At 41.8% G+C, this 21,272-nt stretch overlaps 1 protein-coding gene across 4 annotated transcripts in view; it reads left to right on the top strand.

Annotated features, from left to right (window-relative positions):
* Positions 1-21,272, top strand: part of CELSR1 (cadherin EGF LAG seven-pass G-type receptor 1) — a 265,428-nt gene that overhangs the window by 199,974 nt on the left and 44,182 nt on the right. For all 4 annotated transcript variants that reach the window (XM_034767045.1, XM_034767036.1, XM_034767029.1 and 1 more), the window contains exons 9-16: positions 9,296-9,462; positions 9,944-10,129; positions 10,496-10,609; positions 10,984-11,158; positions 11,705-11,846; positions 12,830-12,950; positions 19,092-19,275; positions 20,037-20,138. In XM_034767045.1, coding sequence (XP_034622936.1) covers positions 9,296-9,462; positions 9,944-10,129; positions 10,496-10,609; positions 10,984-11,158; positions 11,705-11,846; positions 12,830-12,950; positions 19,092-19,275; positions 20,037-20,138 — 1,191 coding nt within the window. The remainder of the gene's footprint in view (positions 1-9,295; positions 9,463-9,943; positions 10,130-10,495; positions 10,610-10,983; positions 11,159-11,704; positions 11,847-12,829; positions 12,951-19,091; positions 19,276-20,036; positions 20,139-21,272) is intronic.

Genomic DNA, 21,272 nt, shown 5'->3' with positions numbered 1-21,272 from the left:
GCCTAGGTTAGTACAGGTTGCTAATTTGTAGTGATGCTCCCATTCTAAGGGGAAAATCCCAGCAAAACTAGATTTAGGTTGCTTTCTAAGAAATAAAAGTTCAGATTCTAGCCTCACCTGCCCTAGTGTAAATTTGGAGGGACTCCACTGAAGTGAATGGAATTATTCCAGATGTACACTGATGTAGTTTGACTCCTATCTCTTTGAAATTTGAGCAGGGGTTTCCTTATTCCGTATCCAAAAGAAGTTAGGCACCCTCTTGCTTCCCGCTAGCAGGAAATAGATGCTAGAGTGATTATTGGATAATGGTTCCTCAAAAAGAAAGATCTCATTTGTCATGTTGCCTGATAACAGGTGGCTTTGTCAGCCATTCGCTGGTTTCATCATGTGTTATATAGCATCTGACTGGTTAATCATTCCACTGAGATTAACTGTGCTGAAACTGCAGGATTGGATGATTAGCTAAAATGGCAGGACCTAATTCTGATATCATTCATACTGGTGTAAATGTGGAATAATTCCACTGAAGTCAAGGGGCCTGAGTCTCTTTTCTCTTTCTCCTAGTTTTGGGTAGAAAGATTAAGAGTTGTATCAAATTCATATTTTCTTTACTTATTATACCAAGAAAAAAAGTATCAGCTCATCAGGTTTTTGGAGTAAAAAAAATTACCTTACTGGCTATTTTACATAATTAAAAGGTACGTTTTAATACCTAATCATGTACTAACCAGTATGATTCATGGTAAATGCAACAGTATTATCCCCCATTCCAAACGTTTCTCATGCATTAAATATAGTGCTGTAATGCTTATTCTTGCCAAAGCTTCAATTTCTTGAAGAATTTTCAGTCTGTAGGCAACAGGTCACAAATAACTTACTTATTTCTCATAATATAGCTGTGGGGCAAAATATCCATTAAAGACAATTCAGAAATTCAAAAAGAAGGGAACTATTAGGGAACCCAAATGTGGGCAATGATTTCAGGAGCCTAAAGTTGAAGTCAATGGGAGCTACTGATGCTCAGCACTTTTGAAATTCAGGCCACTTATTTAAGTGCCTAAATATAGACTTGGGAGACTTCTGGTTTTGAAAAGTTTACATGTAAATGTAAAATCCTTATTTGGGCTCAGTTGACTGATACATTCTGAACAGCTGTTCTAGCAATTTTGCATCTCTTTCAACCTCACTGAATATATATCAATGAACTTGGCTAGGTCAAGAATCTATCTTATTTGAGTGTTAAGCTCTTCAGGACAGGGGCCATGTTGTTACCTGCACACAGTTCTCTGTTACACACATTCTAGGGCACTAACCTTTACCTTTCCATGGGCTCAAGGCGTAACCCTGTTACTTTAGGCACACCCACCCTTTCCCAGTTCCTAGGGCTTTGGGTATAAGGCACCCAACTTTACCCTAAATTTGTTGCCCGACACTCTAGAACATCACACCTCTACTTAGTTCCTAGAGCTCAAGGCTTCCACCTCTACCTAGATCCTAGGACTCAAGATATAACCTGGTTGATTTAGTCACGCCCATCCTTTCCCAGTTCCTAGGGCTCCAGGGGAAAGGTACCTAACTTTACCCCTCCGTGGGCTCCGGGAAAACACCCATTCCCTGTGGACTCAGAGCTTAATCTTTTGCAGGTTTACGGGGTTTTTTACCAGTGAAAGAACCTTACACAGTAATATCCGACTTAACCTCTATTTATTAACAATCACCAAAACAGAATGCACATGCAAAGCATACAATGCTCACCATTCCCAATTAGGCAGACAAACTTTTCCTGCTGGCCAGTCAGGATCAGGTCATGTGGGGGACTACAGCTTCTGCATGGTGTTGAGGTCTGGCATTTCTGATCTTGGGGTTGTGACCTGGAGTTGGTTCCCAAGCACTTCCTTTTGGACCCCAGTTTATATAGTGAAGCTTGAGTCCTGCTTAGCTGTACCTTAACCAATCATTTAACTAAAGTATTACTAAACAGTTTTCTAACCAATCCTAACATATTGTAAAACAATTCTTTAACCAATCATACCCCACCACTTTAATTGATTTACACCTAGCAAAATTAGTTATGTAACAGACAGAAACAATCAGAGAACCAGACAGAGACCATACAGATGAACAATAGAGAAGTGGGGACCATAAAGACAAACAGTAAAGAAGTAGGGATTTCACAACCACAACTTGTTGATAAGTGATTTCTTACCAGACAGAATGCCATCAAACAAAGTTTTCTTTAACCATCTTAAGATCTGTTTCTTTATCTGGTGATGATGGGCACTATTAGGACAGGATCGCCTTCTTAACAGCCCGATATTAAGCTGTTTTAATGTAATTTAGATGAAATGTGAGGATATGACTTTATGCTTCTTAGTTCATGGTTGTGGTTCTCCTAATGTGGCTGCAGACAAAGGCCTCAGACCTTACAATATGGCTACAGGAAAAGGCCTTATCCTTACAATGTCATCCTGTGTGTTTGTACAGTGTTTAGCACAATGGGACCTCTAGTCCTCATGGGTCCTTTTGTACACTACCATAACTCAAGTAATAATTCATTATACCAATAGCTAGGAGTCCCCTGGGGGTTAGAGGAGGACAAAGCATAAATGGAAGAAGAAACTTGCATCTAGCTCCTTGGGTGTGTGGAAATCTAAACAGAGCATTAGCAAACCCAACAACAAACCAGTATGTTTACATTTGTCATCTGTAGACAAGGCCCCATGTCCTCCACAACAAGCTGGAATTAAGTTCTGTGTCAGGGTCCCTTGATCCTGTGGCCCTCTGGTGAGGCAGGCAGGACATTTGGTGATAGCTTCATTTAAATTAAAAAACGGAGATATTTTAACAAGCTAATTATGAAAAAGAAGGAAGGAAGCATACAAGTAGCCCATATGTTGTTTACATCCCCACATTTTCAGATTGCCAGAGATTATAGTATTGACCACACACAGCTGTGTTATAGAAGTCGGGGGGATGCTGGATAGGGGACATTTGGAGCTTTTGGCACACAGCGTGGTGTGGGGAGCAGTTTGAGGTTCTTTGCTTAATGATGTTTCTGGATATTTCTGCAAAAATGATGAGCAGTGAAACCGTAAACAGTGTTGACATTTAAATAATCATGTTTAGGGTACAGTGTCAGCTCCTCAATCAGGTGAATGGATAAGCCCTCAGAGCTATTGTTTCAGGCTGTCTGCAGGGTCAGGTAGACATCGCTGCATCATTTATACTCGGTTCATATTGCCAAGGTTATCCTGCAAACGAGAGCTAGAAACATAAAATTTATTTTAAAAATGAAAGATTAGATTTTGGAGCATAGTTCTGCAGCAAAGGATAGGCAAAGAGTGGATTCTGTGGCAAATGCCACAACTGTGGAATACATGAGGTTCTGATTGCAGACCAGTGTTTTTGATTTTTCCCTCCACTGGCTGGGCTCCTGTGGAGTTCTGACTGCACTTTAAAGCTGCTCTCCATTGGTGAGACCTTTAGGGGAGAGAAGCCTATATATATATATATATATATATATACAGGAGTGAATCAAGTCAAGTGTATACAACAGTGTTGCACTGTGGAGTACTGATTATTTAGAGAAATGAATTCAAAATGGTGAAGCTACACGATGAATTCTGTTGTCCATTTCCTTCCCTATCTGCTTGTGGTGAGCTGGCAACAACATCTTGCTGTAGAGCGTGGGAAAACTTAGCTGTTAGAAGAGAGGCACGACTAATTAGAGGACTGTGTTCCTGTTACCTCTGTTCCCCTAAAAACCAACCCAGGGTCACACTTGTATTAGTTTTATTACGATGCCGCTGTTGGGTCAGATAGAAAAGAGATGGAGCTTAATCAAACACGCCCACATTCACCACATTCATACCCTCATGCACCTACACACTTACACAGGCGGAGAGTTACCGGAGACAGCATGGAGACCGAGAAGCCGAAGAGGGGGAGATCTGGTGTGTCCGCCTGCGGTCACGAATCCAGGCTGCTGAGCAGGTCAAGGAGCAGCAGCTGCTTGTGTGCATGGCTGCTTCCTTTTTCTGGAACTGGACAGCTCCTGTCACGTACACTGAGTTTTCCTTCTGTGTCCGTCACTGAGAAGCATTCCCAGACCAGTTCCTTTCATGCATACCAGGTTCTTCTTCTCTTTACTGCACTTTGTGATGGCCTTCTCAGGGCAGATTATATCATACATACCTGGCTCCTGTCTCTGGGCTCCTTTCTCCTTGCAGTTTCTACACTCCCACACACATACACTCCCTTGTTCACACTCCCTTGTTCACACTCTCTCTGATTGTGTGATGGGCTGTTACACAGCTTGGAAATTCATACAAGTGGTAACTTGAAAAGGTTATAGAGCTTGCAAAGGTTACAAAACTTAAAAGGCTCTGCTAAGAATAACTGAAGTTACAAAGTCTGCAAAAAGGTTGCAGAACTTAATGATATAAGTTACAGATCTTACAATCGCATTTGAGCGGAGGCTTTACATAACAGTTTCAAATTGCAAGCAGCAGCTTAAGCCTTATGGGTTCTAATGTCCCTTGAGGTGAACTTGTGCTTCTGTCATCTACTGGGATGTACTGTAGAACAGCTGTTTTAAGGGCCTAATCCTGCAGTTTCTGCACACACAAAACTCCCATCTACTTCAGTAGGAGTTACATGTACATGAGTGTTGCAGGATGGGGACCTAACTGCAGGACACAACTCTAACAATAAGGTGCTTTTCACTGAAGGCTGTGCCCAGTGGTTCACTGCGTAAAATATATTTGCTCAAGATTAGAGATTGGGGCAATGCTGTGGGCTTCTTCCTAACACTGGAGCATTCACTTCTGTGCTGCTAGTGCAGATATTTTATTAGTTGCACAAGAGCATTCCCGCTGCCTAAAGGTTGGGTAATTCAGACAACTCACCAACCTGGCTCTGGAAGATTTGAAATTCATTAAAAGTTTCCTGTTGCCTCAGAGCCATTTCCTTTGTGCTTAATCTGTTAATTAAAATCAAGTAATCCAAGATACACTGGGGCAAATTACCACCCTCGTACTGCCTGCTTTGTTTACCACTTCAACACCAAAAGAGATATGTATATAGTTCTTCAAGTAGATACAGACGTGTATTGTGCAAGCGCAGCTCACTGGAGCTGGAGAAATTTGCCTAGCAGTACCCGCAAGGGTGGCACTTGCGCCTCAGGGCTGTAGCCCCTCCCTTTGCTATATGAGGCAGCGCTGCCCCAACCTTCCCCTCAGTTTCTTCTCACTGCCTGTGACTGGAGTCAGAGCTGTGTGTGGTTATCACCTCACATTCCCTGTCTCCGTTTTTCTGAGAATTTCCCTTCTTGTAAGTAGTTTTTATATGGTTAGTAGTACAATAGAATATCAGAATTATGAACCCCTCGGGAATGGAGGTTGTTTGTAACTCTGCAATGTTCATAACCCTGAACAAAAGGTTATGTTCTTTCAAAGGTTTACAACTGAATATTGACAACACAGCTTTGAAACTTTACTATACAGAAGAAAACTGCTGCTTTCCCCTTTTTTGTAGTTTATGTTAAACAGTTTAAACACAGTACTGTACTGTACTTGCCTTTTTTTTTTTTTTTTTTGGTCTCTGCTGCTGCCTGATTGTGTACTTCTGGTTTTGAATGAGGTGTATGGTTGACCGCTCAGTTTGTAACTCTGGTGTTCATAACTCTGAGGTTCTACTGTACCGTGGATCGTGTTAGTTAAGGTTAAGTTAGATTTAGTTAGGACTTCCTGTGTGACCCACTCCAAGGTTCAAGAATGGGCGGGGGGAGCAGCGATTCCTAATACTGACCCCCCCACATGAGGTGCTTGCTGTGTTTAGGCAAGAGGCACACAAGGGAACGGTGTTCTATCTGTAAGTTGTTCACCAAAAGAAACCAGATGGCCAGAGACTTGCACTTGAAGCAGCACCCCAAGCAGGCCATGAGGGCTGTTTTGGCACCAAGGCCCACATCTGGTTGGCAGTCGCCTTTGGACTTGGTGAATGAGGTCACTCCGCAGTCCAGTGCTGCCATCTCCCCCAAGAGACGGAAGAACTACTCACCTGCTTCAGGGATGCTGAGGAGGAAGTCCCATAAAACTGACCAGAATCATCCCAGGGCTTGTCAAAGGCTTTCTGAAAGTCCAAGTACACTATATCTGCTGAATCTCCTTTGCCCACACGTTTGCTGACACCCTCACAGAATTCTAATAGATTGGTCAGGCATGATTTCTCTTAGAAAAGCCATGTTAACTCTTCTCCACCATATCAGGTTCAACTATGTATCTGATAATTCTGTTATTGGCAACAGTTTCAACCAGTTTGCCTGATACTGAAGTTAGGCTTACTAGCCTGTAATTGCCACGATTGCCTCTTGAGCCTTTTTAAAATATCGGCATCACATTAGCTGTCCATAAGTCATCTCATACAGAGGTTGATTTAAGCAATGGATTATGTACCACAGTTAGTAGTTCTAGAATTTCATATTTGAATTCCTTCAGAATGCAGGTGAATACCATGCAGTCCTGGTGACTTATTACTGCTTAATTTATCAGTTTATTCCAAAACCACCTCAATCTGGGACAGTTACTCAGATTTGTCACCCAAAAAGAATAGCTCAGGCTTGGGACTCTCCCTCACATCCTCCGCAGTGTAGACTGATGCAAATAATTGATCTAACTTCTCCGCAACAGCTTTGTCTTCCTTGAGTGTTCCTTTAGCACGTCAATTGTCCAGTGGCCTCACTGATTGGCAGGCTTCGTGCTTCTGATGTACTTAAAAAAAATTGCTGTTAGTTTTTGTGTCTTTCACAAGTTGCTCTTCAAATGCTTTTTTGGTCTGCCTAATTATACTTTTACACTTGTTACATCGTCAGTCATCATATCTTGCACATAGCTTATTGAGGGTGCACCTGGTGGTGACTTCAGCATTTCACCCACCCATCCATGGGAGGTCAGTATTTTTGAATACCGTGGTAGCAAGGCTCTTGGAAGTGAGAGAACCAGTTCCTTTGTGGGACCTTAATACAGTCCTAGCAACTCTGATAAGGCCTCCGTTTGAACTTTAGCCATTTTGTTCTTTTTCTCTTTTGTGTCAAAAAACTGCATTCCTGGTGGCAATAACATCTGCAGAGAGTGTATGAGCTGCAGGCTTTGATGGCAGATGCTCCTTACACATAGTTCTCCAAAGACAAAGTGACCTTGTGGCCACCCACCAAGTTTTTATCTAAAATGGCCTCCTAGTTTCATTTGAATCAGATGATGTATTTACAGTGTTCTTTCCTAAGCCACATTCAACCACAGAGGAGCAACATCTCCAAACATTGGCTATCAGGCAATGTCTAGCTTTTACCTGGACAGGACTAAACCTTTTCCCACTTTGCCTCATCTGTTTGTGTCATATGCAGACCAAATGAAGAGACAGACAGTCTCTGCGCAAATGATCTCTAGATAGATAACTTCCTGTATCAAGACATCATACAGAGTAGCTCTGACCATGCCCCCTCAAAGGGTGTGAGCTCATTCTACGAGAGCGCAAACTACTTTGTTGGCGTTTTTAAGTGATGTTCCAATATTGGACATTTTCAGGGCTTCCATTTGGTCATCTGTACATACGTTTACGAACCATTATGCCATTACCGCTGCATGCAGAGCAGATGCAAACTTTGGGAAGGCAGTCCTTCAATCCTTGTTTAAATAGACTGAGCCCCACCTGCAAGTACTGCCTGTGAGTCACCTACATTGAATACACAGCTGCATCTACTTGAAGAAAAAAATAGTTAGTTACCTGTGTTGTAACTGTTGTTCTTTGAGATGTGATGCAGAAATGCATTCCACAAACCACCCTCCATCCCCTCTCTACATTGGAGTCTATGTTCTTGAGGTTTGGTGCGAAGGATTGGAGGGGAGGGGCAGTGCCACCTCATATAGCCAGGGTAGGGTATATGGCCATGAGGTACAAGCGCCGCCCCTACAGGTACTGCTAAGCAAAATTCTCTAGCTCCAGTGCACTGGGCGCCCGCACACCTATGTGGAATACACGTCTGCATCACATCTCCAACAACAACAGTTAAAATACAGGTAAATAACTGTTTTTTATTTAATTTCTCTCTCCAGAAACATCTTTCTGTAATATAGTAGCACCCTGAGGTTTTTATTTAGCTTTAGTAGAGATGTCTTCAGTTATTTTGTATACCTGAAGCAACTGGCAAAAATATGGGGCTATTGGTGATTTCATAAGATACTGACTTAACAGTAAAATGAGGCATCAACTGCTAATAATGTCTATAATACTACATTGTTTCTTGCCATGTTAGTAAGGTATTTATACGAATGAAATCTCGTGCAAATATTATGATACAATATTTTTATAGTTTTATAACACTTCTTTTATAAAAGGAGTTTGTTAACACATCATAGAAAAGAAGAAAAGACACTGTTTAGAATAAGATGTTAATGAAGATCTGTTTCAGTGTTGAGCTGAGCCCTTCAACTGAGACAAAAAAAAGTTATTTAACAGACAACATGATTCTCTATCTCTGTTGCTTTCGCTAGTTTTTATGGCCCCAATTCAAAACAGCAGCACGATTTTAGCATGGGCTTAACTCCTAGTGACTTCAAAGTAAGTGCTTAAGTGCCCTTTCTGAGCTGAAGCCTATAAGGGCAGTTCTCAACTCTTGACTATGGGACAAAACACATTTACAGTATTTTAATTTGGTTTTGGATTCCATAATTAGCAATGATATACATAAACACAGTAACACATTAGACTAAAACCAAACAAACAATAGAACTTAATTTTCATCAGATATAGAGAAATTATGCAAGAATAGTCCAAACCTATTTGTATCATGATTTTAGGACTTCATTTTTTATTGTAGGCAAAATCCATTGGTCACCATTATGAACTCTACAGTTACCAGATAATGTTTTCCGAGATACTACATTCTCTTTTCTGGATTTAGAACAGGAAATAATTGTGATAGCCATGATATCGCTATGTGGTAACTGTTGGCAAATGATATAATTATTATCGGGACAATTGTAGTATCTATGGTAATTGATTGGTTGCTCACTATATAGAAGTATGGCCAAATTTAGCCTTGACATATGCAGGAGCAACCCCCGTTGGCTTCAGTGTTCTATATCTCCTTCTATACAAGTAATGAATAAGGTCCATTTATAAAAACGAATTGCAGATGAAAAACCCATGGCAAATTGTATTGTTTTTCCCTCTAAGTCCTTGTGTTAAAAGATACAAAATGGTGTTTTTTTTTTATCTCTTGTCTCTTGATTTACAGTAATGCCTTCTCCCCAGCGTTTCAGTGGTGAGAGCATTATTGTCTGGAGTGACCTTGATATTACTATCTCTGTACCATGGTACATTGGACTCATGTTCAGGACCCGGAAAGTTAATGGCATGTTAATGCAAGCTAATGCAGGAACTTCATCCAAGATCAACATTCAGGTAAGTGTGTGGCATTCTTAATCTGGAACAGAATTCAGAAAATTTCCCCAAATATCAACTGACAGGGCTAAACTGAGTATGTATCTTCATGCATGTAGCTAAAAGTAACATATGTAACATCAGATACTGTAGATTTCATCACCTTATTCCCCTTGTTCCCAGATGTGCTGAGTTCTGTCCTGACACAAAGATTTGACCTGTGTTTGTAACTCAGATTCCATATCATTTTTATTCTTCTTCTTCCTCATTTTTGTCTTTGTCATCTTCTTCTTCTCTTTCTTTGTAGGTTAGAAGCAGAATTCCCTAAATTGTGTTGGGAGGGGTTGCAACTGTACCACTTATGAGTTTTTCCCAGGTTACACAGCTCGTTACTCTAAGAAGCATTGTTTGCTTGCACTCATATTTGTAGTCCATCATGAGCTTCATTTAAGAATAATTCAGTATTTCAGCAATGAATAGAGATGATATTTGTTTCCTGCAGATCTTGAACAACTATGTGCAATTTGAAGTTTACAACGGCCTGAACCAGGTTGCTAGTTTGAAGATGACCCAGTCACGAGTCAGTGATGGTGAATGGCATCATTTGTTAATAGAGTTAAAGAGTGCTAAAGAGGGCAAAGACATCAAGTACCTGGCTGTTGTGTCCTTGGACTATGGGCTGTATCAGGTGAGATGCATCATAACTTGGCCTTTCTTTCATCATCACGGAGGGTCTTTAAAAAGAAGGGAATGGGGAAGGGATGGTAAACAAATACCATATACTGCTCCTACTGCAAGCCATATATGGTCCAGATTCTTCAGTGACTTACACTTAGTGTAAACCCGTTGAAATCAGTGGAGTTTTATCTTTTGACCATGCTTGTAAAATCAAGATCAGATAAATAGCTCTTAATTTCGTTAGTAAATTTTTCTATTTTAGCCTACTGTCGATTGCTATCAAATTAGTGCAGCTATAAGGAAAGCAGTGCTCTCTGATGGAAAGGATAATAGTGCGGTGACCCCCTTATCCACTGTCCTTTTCTTTCTTTAACAGAGCACTGTGCAGATTGGAAATCAACTTCCTGGACTAAAAATGAAAAGCATCATTGTGGGAGGTATCTCTGGAGATCAAGTCTCAGTGCAGCAGGGTTTTTATGGCTGTATGCAGGTAAGAATAAAATATGTAGTAGCTTGCATTTATGAGAAGATACCTGAAAGAAATAATTTATTATCCTTTTCCTCCTGAGTTTTGTTTTCTGCATAACTTTTAAATCCTTATAACATATCCAAGCACCAAAATATTAAATATTGCCCTTTTCTTCATGTAGGAATCCAGTCTCTTTTGACCTCAAGAAATTTCTTCTTTCCCTTCTTGATTTAAATCAAAGTCCAACACTTTAAAAAAAAAAAAAAGCTGGCACCTGACTAAGCAGATCACATTATAGATTAAAGAAGTTAGTGAGATGCATTGTTTGGGGTATGTACCACTGTATCCTAAAGGAAAACTCTCTTTAGTTGATGTTACTGTTTTTCTGTGCTCAGGGAGTAAGAATGGGGGAGACTTCTACGAATGTAGCTACGTTGAACATGAAACAGGCAATCAAGATCAATATAAAGGAAGGCTGTGAAGTAGACAACCCTTGTGATTCCAGTCCATGTCCCCAACACAGCTACTGCATTGATGACTGGGACAGCTACTCCTGTGTCTGTGACCCAGGTAAAGGAGTTTACATGAAAATTAGGCATAATAGTTCGAGCATTGGAATTGTATCTGGTTTTAGTTATGTTGCAAAGGGCTTTGATATTATTTGGGATTTGTTAAGTTCATCTTCTCTATGTTCTCATATCTCACACACAAACTTTTAGTGTTAGATTTATGTTTTACACCCCAAGTCCCCTAAGGGACATTTTGAAACTTTTCTTTTGTCAGTCTTCATTTTGAGGTGTGTGCCTGCATGAGTTCAGTCACCTCCTGAACTTGCAGAAAGAGAATATAGAGCTATTTGTAATGCATGACCTGAGCAAACAATCAGAAGCTATTGATCCAAGGGCACCCAAGGTGTTTTTGCAAACTGTTGTAAAGTATAGCTTGTTACCTTTTTACTGCGAGGGGAAAAAAAGGTATCTTTCTGACAGTATCTCTGGGGAAATCTACTGATTATCCACGATGTGTTATTAGTGTATAAGCTTAAAATAGATGGTCTAAGACATGCACATCGTAAATTACAGTGGATGCTGTAATCTTATAACCTTGTCTCCCCAGGGTACTTTGGGAGAGACTGTGTTGATGTGTGTAACCTGAACCCATGTGAGCATGTCTCCACCTGTGTCCGTAAACCTAGCTCATCCCATGGGTACACCTGTGAATGTGGACAAAGCTATTATGGGCAGTACTGTGAGAGCAAGTAAGAGAATTATTTTTACTGTTCAATGTCTTGATTTTTCCCAGTTCCCCTATTCCTTCCATGAGTATAAGGCAATGGCCCCCCTTTTTTGTTTCAACAAAAATTTCCCTTGTCATTTGAGAGCTGATAACAATAAAGGTTGGCAGATCCCTTGTCCTGCAGAGCTCCTAAGCACAGCAAGAGTTCAGCTCTGTTCCTGTAGAACTTAAGAGTTCTACAGAACAGGGGCTCCTTGGTATCCTACCCCTTCCCTCTGGTAAGGAGCCAGCTGGCCATGGAGAGGCAAACAGCAACCTAGCACTTTCTCATCTATTGTCCCAGTTGAGTGCAATATGGGTAATTCATAAAGTCCATGGAAAATGGAAAGTCTCATGTAATGAACTATGTTTGTCCCCTTTTGTGTGTCACTTAGGAGTGTTTTCATCTGCTGCATCAGTCCTCTTGGAAACTGTAACCTGGACCCTCTCTGTTGTTGCAGTGTACAGCTACACATATTGGTTGCAGTGTTTCCAAAACCAGCCGCATTGTCTGGACCAGAAAGGCAGATATTCCAATTGGCATCACTTACACAGACTCCTGTAATAATCCTTTAGCACTCATCATTTACATTTTACTCATAAAAATACATAAGAATACTAGCCCTGCAATTGTGGGGAATAACAGAATTCAACCTGCTCTCTGAAATGCACTGAAAGCAGCTTGTCTTGCCATAAATAAGCAGCAGGGAAAAGATGCACAGAATCAGGAGTGTTGTCTATCAGAGACTGAAGAGAGAGGAGCTGGACTCAATGCCAGTTTGAGAAATGATCCTGCAGAACAAAAGCTGTTTCTATTTTTTATTGTATGTGCTGAATTGTGGCAACGGCACTGGGGCAAATTATACTCTCAGTAATGTAACTGTGAGCAAATTTTGGCCCAATGCCTTTTTTCCCCTCAGAAGTGAACTTAAAAGAGCCTCCTTTCTATTTTGTTTTATTCTGTAGAATTGACTTGCCTTGTCCCAGAGGCTGGTGGGGAAATCCCATTTGTGGTCCATGTAATTGTGAGATCAGTAAAGGATTTGACCCTGACTGCAATAAGACTAATGGAGAGTGTCAGTGTAAGGTAAGCAAAAGAATTTCCGTTTAGTGGAAATATTCAAGTTAAAACATAATTAATTAGTTGGATAACTGCAATGTAAAATATACATTCCTGTACAATTGTGTTTTGTATCATATAGAACATAATTTTGCATAGGGAATCATATATTTTTTGATATTAGTCCTTCATTTTAGCCATATAATGTAGCTCTTCTTTCCTTATTTTCATTACTAACTAAATTATTGCAAGCAAAGGAGAGAATAAGGAGCCAGATTCTGATCCTCTGTTTTATATTGGTCTTCATAAGATCAGAATATGACCCCACTCTCAAAGAGACAGGTTGGGTGAGGTAATATATTTTATTGGACCAACTTCTGTTGGTGAAAGAGACAAGCTTTCGAGCTTACACAGTGCTATTCTTTGGGTCTGGTCTGGTCTGGCCTAGATCTGAAGAAGAGCTCTGTGTAAACTTGAAAGCTTTTCTTTCTGTTTGGTTTTTCATCCAGTTACGCACCCACTTTGTTGTACTTTCATCCAGATCATGTTTCCCAAGTTTGCTTGTGAGAATGTCACATTTGACTGCATCAAAAGCCTTACTGAAATCATGTATATGTAAAGCAAATATGTAAAGCAAAGTTTGACCTTAAGATCAGGAGACAGACAGGTGGCTTTCCACTCTACCCCTCTGTGCTGAACGTAAACTCAGCAGAGCTGGGATCAGGCCCTACATGATTACGTGATAGAAAATTCAACATTAACAGTAATGATGTAAATTGGCCAGGCTTTGAGTCACCAGTATGTAAGTGTAAAAGTGAAGCAGTGTATTTTCTGCCTGCTGGATATTCTGTGGGTATGCGAGTGAGAGTAACTTTCATACCATAAGGCAGAAGGAGGGTGTCAGAAGGAGGGTGGAGCTGAAGAAACAACTAACTGACTTATGTAAGATGAAGCAAGATCATCTTTTGGCATGTAAGTTACACTCATTTTTGCAAACCATGGCCAGATGCTGCAAGTACTCTGCATGCAGACCTCCCATGGACTTCACTGGGAGCTCTCCCCATATAGAGCTTTCATGTTCAGGATCCCGTGGCGTTTTGCCATATAGTGACCTACTATTTATACAGTTAGTTGTACCTTATAAATTATTAGTATTCCTGCTTCTTTAAGAGGTTGATGGCCAATATCATTTTTTTCAATTAGGCTTAAATGAAGAGAAAAGTATAATAGAACGAAGGCAAAGGCGCTCCTGGATATTAGAAGGAAACACTGATGATGTTAAGCAATGTCATCAGCTGTATCAGTTACAATAGAGACAAAAGTTAACAAACTATTTCCCATATTTATTAGCAGTGATAATAATAGTATAATTCTTCTTCAAGTGCATGTCTGTATGGGTGTTCCACCACAGGACATGTGAGCACTTGTGCACTCTCGACCAGAGACTGTAAAGCAGCATCTATAGGCCTGTACCTCTACAGAACAGCTTCCCATGCTCCCATATGAAGGCATATAGGAAGGGACAGACCTGCCACCATTCGGTTCCTTTTCACCCGCCTGTCGCTCAAGAGGGAGCACTTGGTGTCTGCTGTTCTACAGCTTCCCACCTTTTCTCACTATGAATTTTTCTTTGTCACTTTATTTAGTTATTTACTTATTTTGTTATTTTTATTTTATTTTAATTTCATCAAAGTTGTGCTTTCAAAAGGAGGTCCTCCCCCTCCAGGACTTTTGATTTAGTGCTTTGTCACATCAGGTTATGCTGAAGACCCTGGGGTTTAAGCCCTGACAGACCTGCCACAGGTGTTTTCCTTGTAGCAATGGGCACTCCTGGAGACACCCACATCCCATCAAATTACAAGGTTTGCTCGGGGTTTAAAGGCAGGTCTAGAGAAGGCAGAGAGGCTACACCCTCCCTGTACATCGGCCTCAGCATCTCAGGACACTTTGGTGACTGCTGGAACCTTAGCAGCAGTCCCAGAGACTAAGACTTCTGAGAAAAGAAGCCTCTTTCCCTTACCAGGGAGACAAAGAAGGGTAGGTCACCCCATAAATCTCACTCCTGGGAAACCTTGCATCCCTTAAGGGATACCGCCGAGGCTCCAACTGAAATTGGTATAGAGGCATCAGTAGCATGTAAGAAGTCACGTGGAGAAGTCTTTCACGTACAAAGGGCTCCTCCCTTGGTACCATCTGACACCTCTTGGCACATGATATACATAGGGTTTCTCCCCACGCTCTGGTACCATCATCTTCCTACAGCTCCAAGGTCAGAGAAGCTGCTCTGTTGTTCTTTCCAATACCACATGCAGCAACTCCTTCTTGCCACCGACCCATGTCTGAGTTCCATGCTGGAGCCAGAAACTCTGACCATAAGCTATCACAGTCCTCCATCACCCTCCAGATTATTTTCCCTGGACGACCTTCTGGTTTCAGACAAACCAGAGTCTTCCCTATTAAGGAGCTCTACTATAGCCCCCTCCCCAGTACCGCTCCATCAGCTGTAACATGTATCTTGTTCAGATTTCCAACCATGGCTACTGGCACTAATGCCTGAGCCCCCCTCCTTAGCCCAGGGTGGGAGACTTCAGTCTCTGAGATCTTGGTATAGGCCCTATCTCAGTACTGTACTATCATATTCCCCTGAGTTCCTTCGCTGAAAAAGACCTTCTGGAGCATGCCAGGTGCCCTGGACCTTGGGGATATGAATACCCTTGGGGGTATTTCCTCTATCCCCCTCCTCCTCAGTCGTCTTACTGGACCCCCTGGAGACACTTGGGTGAATAGTTTTACAGGATACCAGTTAGAAAGAAACCCCAAGATCTACCAGAACTGCATCACTCATAGGCACCATATACCCCTTAGGTACTGGGAGAGGCACAAGAGGAGCAAGAACTACATATTGAGAGAAGCTCACCCTCATCAGCCAAGTCCTCCTCCTCCCTGGATGAGGTTATAATGCTGCCACTATCCTCGTATGCTGATGACTTTACGGCCTTCCAAGGTCTAGTGAAATGTGTGGTGGAATCCCTCTAGATCCCACTAGAAGAGGCCTGTACATTCTTTCTGGCAAACACCTGCCACTATTCCTCCCATCTGTAGGTAGACAGATAATAAATATATTCCAGTCCATAGAATGGAATACTTCTCCCATCCTGACCCTAATTCTCTGGTGGTAAACACGTTTCCTACATTTCATAATAGGCTCAGATAATTGCCAGTGTCGAGTTCTCCCCTTCAGGTTCTCCACAGCCCCAAGGGTCTTTACCAAGATCCTCTCAGCAGTAGCGGACTCCTTATGTCCGTGGGGCATTGCAGTATTTCCATATGTGGACGATTGGCTCCTTAAGGGTCAGTCAGCTCTAGAAGTTCAGCCAGCAACCCTCAAGGCACTAGCCCTATACCAGTTCCTGGGTCTCTCTATCAATTGGAAGAGGTCTACACTGACTCTAGTCCAGAGGAAAGATTTAATTGAAGCCTCTCTGGGTTCCCCAGAGAGCCTACCTGTGAGAGCCTACCTGCCCAAGGAGAGGCTGGACTATGTCCAATCTAATTGCAACAATACAATATAGCCCACAAACTGCAAGGACCTGCTTAAAACTCTTGGGCCACATAACTCCTCGGTTGTCACACCTCAGGTGCTTTCAGACGTGGCTGAGGACTGTGTACACCCCAAACAGGCACAGTCTCTCCAAACACCTAATCGCACTTCTGAAAGTTCTGGACTCTCTCCCGTGGCAGAAGGACCCACTGAAAGTCTGCAGGGGAACCCCGTTCACACACCCTCCATCCTCAGAAACCCTCACGATGGACACCTGGAGGGCCCACCTCCAGGGGGCCACACTCAGGGCAAGTGGTCCACACAAGAGATAACACTTCACATCAACTTTCTAGAACTGAGAGCAGTCCACTGGGAGTATCAGCACTTCTTTCACAACGTACAAGGCCACTCCATCAGGATAATGCTGGATAACAGGGCAGCAATGTATTATAAGCCAACAAGGTGGAGCAAGATCCCAGTCCTTATGCATAGAATCGCTAAAACTGAGGAATTGGTACATTTCACATCAGATAGAAATCTTGGCGGTTTATCTACCAGGTCTCCAGAATACAACTTCAGAATCCCTAAGCAAGAATGTCCATCAGGACCGTGAATGGGAGCTCAATGGTTCTGTCTTCCACAGCATCTGCCAAACCAGTACGAAATGTTGCCTTTTCTGCACCTAGGAAGGATGCGGCCACAATTCATTGGGTGGTGGTCTAATAACACTGTGGCCCTGCACCCTGCGATATGCTTTCCCGCCTCTACCTCTAATTCTCAAGACCTTGCTCAAACTGAGACAGGAAAAAAGCCAATGTTACCCTCAGAGCGCTATCATGGCCGAGACGGGTGCGATTCTCGAATCTCCATCACCTCACAATGGCAATGCCTCTCCGCCTTCCTCTCCAGAAGGATCTCTTGTAACAGAAGTTGGGCACCTTGAACCATCCTAACCTCTCATCTTCGAATCTGAAGGCATTGCTCCTAGATTGTTCTCTAGCATGGAGCTTACCATGCTAGAGAACAATCTAGGAGCAATGCCTTCAGATAACTTCCAGTCAGTATGCCTATCTATCAGGAAACCTACTACTCACAAAACTTACCTCCAGAAGTGGAAACGTTTCTATTCCAAGTGTTCTCTTCACTCGTCTCAAGCATCAGAAATTCCATTCTCCGAGATTCTAGACTGCCTTTTAGACTTAAAGATTCAGGGTCGGTCGTGAGCTCAGTCAGAATACACCTGGCAGCTATCCCAGCCTTCCAGTCACCCACTGGGGGCTTCTCAGTTTTTTCCCATTCTATCACAACCAGATTCCTCAACAGCTGACACACAACTTGTTTCCCTCTTTACGAAACCCTGCTCCTCCATGGGACCTTAGTTTTGTTCTTTGTGCCTTAAGGAATGCCCCCACCCTCCCTTTGAACCAATGGCTACCTGTTCTCTCCTCCACCTCTCCCTCAAGCCCTCATTCCTTATAGCCATCGCTTCAGCTAGATGAATGGGAGAACTTAGTGTGCCCATGGCAGACCCACCATTCATTACCTCCTACAGAGACATGGTCACACTAATTCCTCAGCCTCGCTTCCTCCCTATGGTCTCTTTGGAATACCTTGTTAATCAGGAAGTCCATCTATCAGTGTTCTATCCAAAGCCTCCTGCTTCCAGAGAGGAATCTAGCCTACACACACTAGATACCAGAAGGGCTCTCGCCTTCTACTTAGACAGGACCAAGACCTTTAGGATCTCTTCCAGACTCTTTGAATCCTTTGCTGAAAGAGTGATGGGACAGCCATTTCCCCACAAAGACAGTCGAAGTGGCTCTCGATTGCATCTTAACGTGCTAGGAGACTGCTGGAATACAATCCCCTCACAGAGTGACAGCACATTCCACTAGGGCTCAGTCCTTACCTATAGCCCTCCTGAAAGATGTTGCATAGCAGAAATCTGCAGATCTGCGCTCATGTTTGCGAAGCAGTATGCCATTTTATCTGCTCCCAGGGCTGATGCTACCTTTGGTGATGCGGTGTTTCGAACTGTCTTGGATTTGCCTCATCAGCGCCCACCTGTATGTTGATTTATTGGTTGGGAGCCTCCCATGCTGGGGCACTCACAGGGCCATATACATGAAGAAGAAGGAGCGGATACTTGTACAGTAACTTGAGTTCTTCAAGATGTTCTGTCCCCTTTAGGTGCTCCACCTCCCGCCCTCCTTCCCCTCTGCTGCAGAGTCTCTGGCTACACAATTGAGAAGGAACTGAGTGGTGGCAGGTCCGCGCCTCCCTCCAATACCCTCCTGTGGGAGCATGAGGAACTGCTCTGTATAGATGCAGGCCCACAGACCCTGCTTTACAGTCTCTGGCTAAGGGTGCACAGATACATGAACGTCCTATAGTGGAGCACCCATAGGGGAAAAACATCTCAAAGAACTCAAGTTACTGTGTAAATAAGTAACCTCTTCATCTGTGCACTTTTAAAGCCCCCAACATCATAGTGTCTGGGCACTCATTAATTCTTCTTTTCAGACTCACAAGCCATCCAGGAAGAACTTAAAAAATATAATTAATAAAGGGTTATAAGAAATATGGCAGAATTAAAATATTGTGTGTCTATCTCTTTATTTTTCCAGACAAACTACTACAGGCCACAAAGCAGTGACACCTGTTATCCATGTGACTGCTTCCCTTCTGGTTCTCATACTCGCTCCTGTGACATGGAGACAGGACAGTGTCCTTGTAAACCTGGGGTGATTGGGCGACAGTGTAACCGTTGCGACAACCCTTTTGCTGAGGTTACCATTCAGGGCTGTGAAGGTACCATACATTTCAGTCATCAACTGCTTCTAACATTTTTTTAAAATGTTATTACTTTAAATGTTATTAAGTGTTATTACTTAAAGAAATAGAAGAGAATTAATTGAGACTAATATTTTATCTAATTTATTCCGAAGGTGGAAAGTGCTAGTTAAGAAAAAAGCAAAACCTTCTTGTCCTGTTATTTCTGAGACATAGATACATGAATCAGTCTGATAGCATCATAATAACCTCAAATTGTGATGCTGTGCAAGAAGTCCCTAACACCTCCTGCTCCCTATGCCTGTTAAGATCAGTTATGTGAAGGAGTCTGTGTAGGAGGAAATGATTGCACCATTCTTAGGGTGCCCTCTGCTGGCCACCCATGAAGCCACATTGACAATGGTTTCAAATGATTTGTATATTTTACCTTCCCACTCAGGCAGTTGGTTCTTGGTCTCACAACTGTGTAAGGGTAAAGTGAAGTGGAAATTCATGCCCAGAAAAGTAGCTAAAGATAGAGTGTATGGTGTGACATCCAGAGTCCCAAATTAATAATGACCCTTCCTTGGCATATATGTCTTTGATTGCACAATTGAATAGCGCTCAGGTTAAAGGTTGGAGAACACTGGTTTTCAAAAGAGAACAACTATAAATGGTTCCCTATGGAAGCTGTTGGAGATTCCCAGTAAGGTTCTAAGTGCAGGGAAAGCCTTTCTTACTATTAGTTCCCTAACTTTACATTGCTAGAAAAATTGCATTATTTCTTTTTCCTGTCACAGTGATTTACAATGGGTGTCCCAAAGCATTTGAAGCTGGCATTTGGTGGCCACAGACTAAGTTTGGACAGCCAGCTGCTGTGCCATGTCCCAAGGGATCAGTGGGTAAGTTGCCTGGGTAGAACATTAACATTTTTATCTGAAGCTGTGGTTTGGGAAAAAATGAGAGTGAAAAAACGTGTATACATAGAGAAGAATTTATTTTAGAAGTCTAGAGATTACAATGTAGCTTGTGGTTGTCACAAGCTGAAGGATTTATCTGGGTATAACTTCCATATCAAGAATTAATTAAAGCACATTCAGGTTAACAAATGAAAGGCAGAACATTAAAATGCAGTAGATAAATAAACAAGTGAATGTAATATGGAAAAGAGTCTAAAACGATATCTGTAAATGAGCACAGTCAAATGTTTCACTTTCCATTCACTCTATAAAGTAATTATTATGTTTTGTTTTCAGCGCATAATGGATTACACATGACCTTTAGTGATATAACTCATGGAGACAGGGATAAAATGTGGAGTACTATTTATATGGTATTTGCTTTACTAAATTTCTGCTAATAGAACTTCAGAGGTACAATGTAGCTAAAAGTTTCCATCAAGCACTTTACTTTTATGCAGCATTTTAGATTCCTGATGATTGCATTTTATCAAGAATGTAAGCATGACTTCTCCTTCTGTATGAGTAGCAGCAGCTGCAGGTTTGGGCTGCCTTAGTGTTTCTAAATAAAACATTGATTATAATGGACACATCTGTGCTTCCACAATTTTGTTATGACTATTATCCTTTATATCTAATGGGATGGATCACATGTGACAAAAGTGTATGTGTGTGGGATGAAGGAGACAAGTGAAGGACAATCTAATATGAAAATTAGACAATATTCTAGTGCACCTTTCCAAGCAAGTTTCTGTTATTGATATTCATTGTGTATTTGGAGAATGAGCTTTTTTCTTAAATAAGTATTATTGATTAAGAGAATAGGGATAAAGAAAGGATCTTGGACAGCAAACAGTAGCAGCTGTTAATATGAGTGTTTCACTGAAGACTACAACAATGGACTAAAATAAGATTATTTTCACATAGCTTGTGGAGAATTTTTTTTGTGGAAAATGAAATCTCTGTAACTACTTATCTCATTTCTACACTTGCCAACTCTTATCTGTTGTTATCATTGTCCAAGTGGAATGAACTGTAAATGATTATATAACTTTTAAAAGTAGCACCATGGAGTAT

The sequence above is a fragment of the Trachemys scripta genome, chromosome 1 (assembly GCF_013100865.1).
Source record: "Trachemys scripta elegans isolate TJP31775 chromosome 1, CAS_Tse_1.0, whole genome shotgun sequence".
Classification (NCBI taxonomy): domain Eukaryota; kingdom Metazoa; phylum Chordata; order Testudines; family Emydidae; genus Trachemys; species Trachemys scripta.
The sequence above is the reverse complement of the archived record's forward strand: the minus strand, read 5'-3'. Positions and strand labels throughout refer to the sequence as shown.